This window comes from Vigna unguiculata, chromosome 3 (assembly GCF_004118075.2).
Source record: "Vigna unguiculata cultivar IT97K-499-35 chromosome 3, ASM411807v1, whole genome shotgun sequence".
In the NCBI taxonomy this organism is placed as follows: domain Eukaryota; kingdom Viridiplantae; phylum Streptophyta; class Magnoliopsida; order Fabales; family Fabaceae; genus Vigna; species Vigna unguiculata.
Genome location: NC_040281.1, coordinates 51,152,497 through 51,162,038, shown reverse-complemented (window position 1 = coordinate 51,162,038; position 9,542 = coordinate 51,152,497). Strand labels below are relative to the sequence as shown.

The window sequence follows — 9,542 nt, the reverse complement described above, 5'->3', positions numbered from 1 at the left end:
TAAGTGAAGACATTCTGTGAGGAGAAAGAACAGTGATAAAAGTCTTCTTTAAGATAAGGAAAACTGTGATAAAAGTCTTTCTTAAGGTAAGAAAAATTGATCATTTAAATTGTTTTAAAATGAGAATTTATAATTGTATAACCTTTAAATGATTTTTGTGAGGTTTGATTTGATGCAACTTTTGAGAGTTTTTAAATATCTATGTTGTGTTGTGAGTGCGTATATTTTTTATGGACGATGAATTGTAGAGTGATTAAATGAGAATTATATTGATGAGTACTAAAAGAAAATGATTTTTGGTAAAAGGGAGTGTGGGAATTCTGTGTTATAGAATTAGAGAAATTAAGAAGATAAAAACTGATATGTTAATATATTATGACACTACAAGAAAAATTGATATTACGAACGGTCAAAATCAGTCGGTAATGATCAAAATTCATCGCTAAATCAACATTAACAACGGATTATCGACGGTAAAAAATATGTCAGTAAAATGTTTGTCGGTAAAATTTTATCGATGGAAATCATGTTTCGTCGGTAATTATCGACGGAAAAATTTGTCGATAAATCTGTCCATAATTACCGACGAAAAAATATGTCAGTAAATATGTCGGTAATTACCGACCAAAAAATCCGTCGGTAAATTTGTTGCACTGTTCATCTTCTTCTTCCTCCTTCTTTCAATTTTTTTTCGTTTTCTTCTTCGTGGTCGTCGTCACTGTCACCGTCGTTGTCGCTGCCACCGTCACTGCCGCCGTCGCCGTCATCTTCTTCTTCTTCCTATTTCTTCTTCTTCTTCTTTTCCTTCTTCTCCTTCTTCTCCTTCATCTTCTCCTTCCTCTTCTTCTCCTTCTTCTTCTTCTTCTCCTTCTTTTTCTTCTCTTTCTCCTTCTTTTTCTTCTTCTTCTCCTTCTTCTCTTCTTTTCTTCTTCTTATTCCTATTCTTCTTCTTCTTCTTCTTCTTTTTCTTCTCCTCCTTCTTCTTTTTCTTCTTTTCATCTTTTCTTCTCGTCTTCTTATAAGGTGTGGTTTGGGCAAGAAAATCCCCACTCCTTTTACTGACGAAAATCCATCGATAAAAAAAAAATAAATTATCGACGAATTTTACCGACAGATTTTGAGTTATGTAAGTACCGACGGATTTATCAACGGAAATATCCGTCGGTAATTCAAATTTGGGCGAAAAATTTTCCGCTTCTTTTATTGATGGATTTTTTCGTTGGTAAATTTGTCGATATAAAAAATTTGAATTACCGACGAATTTTTCCGTCAGTAATTCAAATTTGGGCGGGAAATTTCTCGCTTCTTTTACCGACAAAAAAATATGTCAATAAATTTGTCGGTAAAAATAATTTGAATTACCGACGGATTTTTCGGTCGATAAATGAAATTTGTCTTACCGACGGATTTTTCCGTCGATAATTAAAATTTGAGAATTCATCGGTAAAATCCGTCAATAATTGAAATTTACTGACAAAAATATATCCGTCGGTAAAATTTCGTCAGTAATTTTCTTTTGTAGTGTGGGTTCTTGTATTTGTTTTGACTAAATGTAATGTTGACATTGTTGAAAAAGAGTAATTTAGGGAGGTTGGTATTATTGTAAATAATATTGTTAAGTTGAATATGATATTATGGTAGAAGAAAAATTCAATTGTTTAGAAGCAATTTTTTTTTGTTGTGTGTTCACGGTTGAGCAGCTCTGAACACCGTTAGACGGCATGGGGGGCACTGAGCTGTTGGTCTGGAGCTTTGGAAAAACTTTAAATTTTTGTTTGAATTGTTTATGTCCTCTTTGGCTTAGAAATGAAAAGTTTGGTTCTCGATGACTATATTCAAGGGAAAATAAAATACCATTAGTTAGGATGTCAAAGTGTATTGAAATGGGATTTCAAGGGTGAGACTATCCTAACTCTACAAGTATCTAACTCACATAGAGTATGATATCTAGGTGGTGAGAGTCGAGAGAGACTTCACATGACAGACAATATGATATGAAAGATGATCATATTTATGGAACTAGTGAAGTTAACCATGTCATAACTTGTTAAATTAAATTTTGTTTCATCCTAATCCCTCTCTAATGATGGTTTTAGAGATAGTGAGTAAGTATGATAGGTGCAGAGTCTTACGAGTGTGCTCAGTAGGAGCATGTCACTGATAGTTGTCTCTAATAGTTTTGAATAGTTATTAGTTCAATAGATGAAATCTTTGTCTTTGTTTTGAAAAACTGTATCAAACATACTTCTCATATTTTCGAAGTACTTTGGGATGTTAAAAAAAGTTATTTTGAGATATGTTAAGGGGTTCTAATAGCCTCTAAACTTAGTAATAACTTAAAATGATTGCGATCAACTTTTAGGGTGTTACAATTCCCCAATTATTATTTTAGTGGATTGATCCTTTTAAATAATTTCGTATTATGTAAAACAGTTTATTTTATATATACTTGATATTTAATAAGTTTATTTGTGAATCATATTTTGGTAAACCCTTTATCTACCTAACCCTTTTTCCATAAACCCAAATAGTTTCCAAGTAGTGAATGGTGCAACAATGTTCTTTCGGGGATGCCTCTCAATTGGAATTATGCACTTGACTTTGTCTAGGACAGTGGCCTGTAGGCTGTAGCAATGGTCACAGATTAAAGCAAATGGGTTCCTTTTGCTTTACAAATGTGTCCCCGCTTCATAGGACCAATGTCTGTTGGTGTGTGCCTTATTGGGTGACCTACTCTTTTGAATTCCAAATTTAACGACTCTAATCATTATTCACTCTCTTTTATTGTAACTGCTGTTTCTTCTTCTTCTGCCTCAATTATACTGTCTCAACACATATGTTTAAGTTCCTCCAACACTTCCAATAATCAATCATGTCACTGAAAGATGGAAACAAATGAACAAAGAAAAATAACGTGAAAAATAAATGTAAATATATATCTTTTTAAAGAATAAATATAATTCTAATGAATTTGAGATTAGTCATGCGATTATTAATATTAGATATTCAATTTTATAACGGGATTTGAAATATTAATTATATTTAACTATATATACTATGATAAAATTTAACTATTTGAGTTTTATTATGTTTGTTTGACTAATAACGATGAAATGTCATATTATATTTCTTGTTTGATCCATATATAACATGTGAAAAATATAACATATTTGATAGTTCTGTCGTTCTGATATTTGTCTTATAGAATGGAGCATTGACTTTTTTATGTCATTAGATTAATGATAAAATACCAATATTTCTTAATCAAGTGTCATATTTTTTAATTAAAGGATAATAATGATAAAATTTGAAAAGAGATAATTATCATGTCATAAATGCACATGTTAATTTTATGAAAAATTGGTAGGTATCTAATTATATCTTTGTAACATTCGTAAATATCAACATTCAACACTTTTATTTGAATGAGATTTTGTTGATGAGAATCTAAAAAATCTCTTAAGAGCACGAGGGACATTGTAATTCAATTGAAGGCTATGATAGTTATCATGTCTTATTCTATTTTTGGTACATTATATTTTTTTTTATAGTATGACTTATGAGAATATCCTTTTTAAAAGCATCTTATAACACATAGTAATGAATTATTGATCATATACAGAGGGGAAGACAAGAAAATGAACTTGATTATTTCTAGAAAGAATAAGAAAAATCAAATTATATCGCACAGAAAAATATTCCTACACAATTAGTAATCAATAATGGTTAAGATTGTTTCCCTTGTAAAAAAGAAAAGACACCTGAAAAATGAATGTCTAAAGTTAATGAATTAGTTAAAGGAAAAAAGGTAATGCATTTTGTTTTTATTTGTTACAAAACTAATATAGTTAGTCCTAATACATGTGGATTGATTATACTTCTACAATTCATATTTGTAACAACTTGCAATAGACTAATGGGAAATGAACAAAGCATACATTTAAGGAATAAGTGGCGGAGCATAATGGTGGCAGGGGAGGGCCATGCGCCCCCCAAATTTTGTATTATGTTTTTTTATTTTTTATTTTTTTATTATAAATATTAAATTAAATATTATTTTCTTTTATAAAAATAATAATTAATGGTAATAAATAATAAAATATAAAATCATATATAATAAAGAATAAAAAGATTTATCAAGATATTTTATTATTTTTTTAATTATAGTTTGAGTTTCTTCCAAATTGTTCTCATATTTCATTCTTATCTGTTTTCGTTTTCTTTTGTATTTAAAAAGAAAAAAATATTTTATTTTTGCTTTTATTTCTCCTTTGTTCTCTTCCATTCTCGAGGAAGAAAAGAAGAATCGTCTCACTTGATAGCGAAATATTAGTTTAATAATTTATTTAATGAACCTCTTTTATATTATTTTTTTATGTTATGAATATAGAAGAAAAATTATTGTACTGTGTGTTTTTTATAATCAAATTTTAATTGTGGTTCCATTATATGTTTATTTTCTTTTGTTTTTCAAGAGAAAAAGATCTATTATTTTTGCTCTCATATATTAGTTGTTCTCCTCTATTCTCAAAGAAATAAAGAAGAAGATAATTATCTTTTATCTCACTTGATAGTGAAATATTAGTTTAATAATTTATTTAATGAATCTATTGTATATTAATTTTTTATTTTATGAATATAGAAGAAAATGGATTGTACTATGTGTTTTTTATAATTGGATTTTAAGTGTGGTTTGATTATCATCGATTTTTTCTTTTGGATTTTAAGTGTAGTTTGATTTCTCGCTAATTATGTAGCTTATTGTTATACTAAGTTATGTATTCATTTTTACGGTATTAATGCTAATAATTAAATATATAAATTTTGGATGTATTATTTTGACTCCCCCAATAATATTGGTCAAGATCCGCCACCGGGAATAAGGTCACTTCACATGGGATAGTTGTCCAATTGTGCAGCCTAACTTTAAACAGTAGTTTTAGTATATGTTTAGAAAATCATTTTTGTGTTTCTAATTTTAGTAAGAACTTCAATTTTATTTTGATAGTTTCAGCTTTGAATTTTATTCTAATTTTACAAATTTTTATTTTAATTTATTGAATAAATGCAAAGATATTGGCTTTGGTGAACTATGTATTGGTCTTTACTATGTTAATTTTAGGTATAAATACATATTTGGTACCCCAACTTTTTCGGAAAGTTCAATTTGGTACCCGAACTTTAGAAATGTTCAATTTAGTACCCCAATTTTTTAAACGTGTTTATTTTGGTACCTTCCGTTAAAGATTACATAACATCGTTTGCCTTCTGTTGAGATTAGCTATTTAAAGTTGTTGGATTTCACTTTAGGTGTTTGAAAAGTTCTTTTGTAATATCAAATTTAATGAAATCAGTTAAAGTTTGGAGTTATGGAAAATGTGAATCATCTGTCAAAGTTTTGCATTATTTTTCTGCTATTTGAAATGTTACATGGGCTGTAATTACAAGAAAGGACTTTAAATTTGAACATCTGTCAAACGACGTTATGTAGTCTTTAACGGAAGGTACCAAAATAAACACGTTTAAAAAATTTAGGTACCAAATTGAACATTCCTAAAGTTCGAGTACCAAATTGAACTTTTCCAAAAAGTTGGGATACCAAATCTGTATTTATACCTTAATTTTAAAATGACATTACTTATAACTATATGCATCTTTCTCTTTGTTAAAAGTTATGTGTTTTGAATAAGTATTCAGGGTAACACTCAATTTGACATTTCCTTTGATAAAGAGGCAGGTACAAGAAGTTTACACTGTCCAAAACCCTGCTTTACACAGAACAGAAACTTCCCTATCAACAAGGAACACACCGTCCTACAATACATCACTATAATATTCAGAGTAATTTAAAGCTTCTAATCCCGGGATTGTTTATTGTGCCTCTAATCTCCTCGTCTCGTTTCCTCTTTGGAAGAGACAGGGAAGACATTACTTTGGCTGAGGCCACCTTCCTCGCTAGAAGTTTCCACTTAGCATCATCCTTTCTTTTCTCTTCCTGCATCTTCAACTGAAATTGCCTGTCACATTCACCCAAAAAACTAATGTTAAGATTAATTAGACAACTTCAACTTGGGAATTTAGATAAGAGCAATGCTGTTTCATAAGATAAACATGACAATATTAATATCATCGATAAAAGACGGAGGCTTGGTACGCTTTTGTCTTTTTTTAAAATAAAGGAAGTGTATGTAGTAGAATTGATAATTGTATATCAGCAACTAGGGATATTTTTATGCGGAGGGGGTCCCATCCATGATCTATACTTCTCATGAATTGACCCGTGATCGTTAATGGAACTGTGGAAGGAAAATCTAACAACTATACACATGTTAGTTGGATGGAATTGATTTTGTGAAATGTATTAGTGCCGTGACTAGGACACGACTCAGAAGTAGCTGGTGGTGGTGAAGAGTGGCGGGCTTATAAAGGATGAATACATGACAACTAGGATGGACCTATGAAATAATGACGATAGCCGTCCAAATGCGTATACCCCTCACAAAAATATCAAGAACAGACCACAAATACACCAAAACTAATCATCCATGAACAGAAACCAATTCACCATGGGATCCCAACTCCAATAATTCAGGAACCGGACAAGGGAATCAGATGTAATATCACAACCACGTCATGTTGTTTCTCATCAAATCAGATGTAAACACTTTAATTCACTCAAACCACGCATCAAATTTCTTACTTATCATCATCGTAACAAGTGGAACTTCTGCAGGGTCGCACCCCAAATCAAGAATTCATCACAAAAAACAAAACAAAACAAATTCTTAGTCTTTGTAGTTTGAACTCCAGCTTCCTCTACTTAGACTCAGCCCTATTCTCCGATCTATTATGAAACAAATAGAACTAGTCCTGTAAAACTGCTCTTGTGTGCATTGCACAAGACTGTTTAGGACAACTCCAATATTTTAAGTACTTTTTTTCGTCTTGATTAAAAAATCAACAATTTCAGTTTCCTTTTAAACAGCTTCCATACCAACTCACATTTCTTTAGTGAAAAATTACTTCAAACAATTTTAAGTATTTCAATAAAACCATCTCATCTCTTTGTCTGGAGATGCTCTTAGAGGTATTAAAAAACAAGAAAAATAAAAATAAAAATAAAATAAATACTACTAATAGTACTACTAATAATAAACACTCCGTTAATGGCTAGAAAAATGAAAAGTGGGGAAATTTCTGCCGTGTGAAACCAGCTGGCGCATAACTCAGTATTAGACAAGAAAAACGAAAAAATAAAACTGATTCTGAAACTCCTGCTCAATCCCACGTTCTCTTATTCATAAAGGCGTCGTTTGGTTTGGGATAGGGAAAGAAGGAGATAAATGTGTGAAGAAATAGAAAATAATATAAAAAATTTACAGTAAACCTTTTACCCAAAAAATTGAAAAACTATACAGAAACACAACAGTTTGTTATTAAAAAAAAGAAAAGGATAATTGTTTTGTTATAAAATAGGATAGGACCGTGATGTTTTTCTCTTTATCAATTTCCTTTTTCGGTCTCCTTTTGCCGATAAACAAAACTATTTATTTGAAAAAAACTACGTTTTGGTAAGAAGGACACCATGAAAAGTCTGGACCAATACTTTTTCTTTAATTACCAACCCCATGCTTAAAAAAGTCGTAAAAGAACATAATTAAATGTATATTATATGTCAAATATAATATACCCCGTGACTAATATAATATATGTATTATATTTGCAAAGAAAACACGAGTGAGGAATTCAATTTAAAATTGGGAACTACCTGCAGAAAGGAACCTTGCAGGAAGAGTCGGTTTGGTGGCAAACGTATGAATGAAGTCGAAAGAGTTGCCACATCCGTTTGCAGCGGACGCAACCACCGCCCATTCTCTTCTCGCACGTGGCAAAGTGGCGGATCAGAACCTGAAGCCCTTCACACGTGGAGAATCTGCCACATGGCCTCCTCTCTTTCTTCACCTCCGCATCGTAGGGTCCAACATGAGTGCACCCCTCCGAGCATATGTGTTCCAGACACTCCATCGCCTCGCTCAGTTCCCCGTACAGACTCTGCTCCATCCTATACCTTCTCGATTTCTTCTTCCTCTGTCATCAATCATCATTCATCATTCCCAATCCATAAATAAGCAATTCACTAATTCATGAGATTTCAAAATTAGTCCATTAATCAATTACCGTTTCGTGTTCGTCGATGAAGCGGAGAATGTCGAGTTCGAGCCAGGGATCGTGTTTGACGAGGAACTTCCACCCCTCGGTTGCCTCCACCGCTTTGAAGTTATAGGTGAGGAGCTTCATGCATCGGAGGTGGAGATCCGGCGCGTCGCAGAGGCGCGCGAGTTGCAGCACGTCCACCACGTTCTCTGTGGTCAAGCGCTGGGCCAAACCCTTGATGCATCTCTGTTTTAGCTGCGGCACCAGGTACACGTGCGACAATGCGAGCAGGTGCATCCCGTACTTGTCCATCGCCTCCTCCGTGCACCTGCGGGGGGCATCTCCGTCATTTTACAAAATCCAGCCGAATCAAGATAGAAGATACTAATCTGTGTTTGTATATAGTAGTTACCTGGAGGAGTAGAGGAATCCGACGAAGGCGATGACGGCGTCGCAAGGGACGCCGTGGATTTGGATAATTTTCTCGGAACTCCGATGCTTACGTGGCCGATCTATGAAGTTCTCCAAAACTGGCGACACCGAAGCCTGTTCGGGATAAACAGAAAAGTGATTAAAACAGAGCAATGAGAACAGAAAATGGTAACAAGAAGGGAAAATTAGAAATGGAAGACAAACCAGAACGGCAGCGTGAGCTGGAATACGTGTTCCTTGGAAACAGTGTATGAAGACATCGGGTTCGGGTAAGACCCGGGTGGTTTGGTAGTCAATGGATACGGTTTTGGGAGCCATGGAGAAGGAGAGAAGAAAATGTTAATGAAGGAATTGTGGGATGTTGGGGGAAATTAAAGAAGTAAAGATGGGAGACGAATGTGAAGTATTTATAGCTGAAAAGTGGGGGATTAGGTAGGGGCTGACGCGGAAACTATTGCTTGGGCAAGGGTGACGTGGCGCGCTGGTGTCTGATTATTCCCCACGCGCCATTATTTTGCCACCGTTTACGGTTAACAACAGTCAATGAAGCTGTCTTCTGTTACCTTTCTTCTACTCTATCTGTCTCTCACACTCCATCCCAGTTAGGTTTTTGACCTTTTTTCTATTTTCTATTATACTCATTCTGCCAAAAGAAAAACAGCCATTATGATCAATTCATGACTATCACAAACAGAATCCTAAGAATATTTTTTTAACAAAAATGTTATGGAGCAGGATTTGCACCTATTAAGTTTATCTCGTGTTTTGTTAAGGAAGAAAACATAAAGGAAAGAAAGCAAAACAAATGAAATGATTTTTTTTTTAATTCTTTGACTTTGTAAAAAAAGTAGAAGGAAATAAAAGATATATAGTAAATATTTAAATGTATTTTCGTTTTTTAAAATATTTGTATATATGCTTTTATATATTTTAGTTTTTTCGAAAGATTTTTTATT

At 32.8% G+C, this 9,542-nt stretch overlaps 1 protein-coding gene across 1 annotated transcript; it reads right to left on the bottom strand.

The window, feature by feature from the left end:
• Positions 1 to 5,692: 5,692 nt before the first annotated feature.
• LOC114178793 (BTB/POZ and TAZ domain-containing protein 1-like) lies at positions 5,693 to 8,979 on the bottom strand. The gene is made up of 5 exons (XM_028064883.1): positions 8,791 to 8,979; positions 8,567 to 8,700; positions 8,179 to 8,482; positions 7,769 to 8,088; positions 5,693 to 6,017 (listed from the first exon to the last, which is right to left on the bottom strand). Exons 1-5 carry the CDS (start codon positions 8,902 to 8,904, stop codon positions 5,837 to 5,839), a joined length of 1,053 nt encoding a protein of 350 aa, XP_027920684.1. The 5' UTR covers positions 8,905 to 8,979; the 3' UTR covers positions 5,693 to 5,836.
• Between the last annotated feature and the right edge of the window lie 563 nt (positions 8,980 to 9,542).

What these genes read in the sequence shown, in the direction of transcription:
- LOC114178793 (XM_028064883.1), bottom strand. Translation starts at nt 8,904, where the DNA reads ATGGCTCCCAAAACCGTATCCATTGACTACCAAACCACCCGGGTCTTA. An exon ending in CAGCTCACGCTGCCGTTCTG is followed by an intron (nt 8,701 to 8,790) that starts GTTTGTCTTCCA and finishes TATCCCGAACAG; the next exon opens with GCTTCGGTGTCGCCAGTTTT. An exon ending in GGATTCCTCTACTCCTCCAG is followed by an intron (nt 8,483 to 8,566) that starts GTAACTACTATA and finishes TGCCCCCCGCAG; the next exon opens with GTGCACGGAGGAGGCGATGG.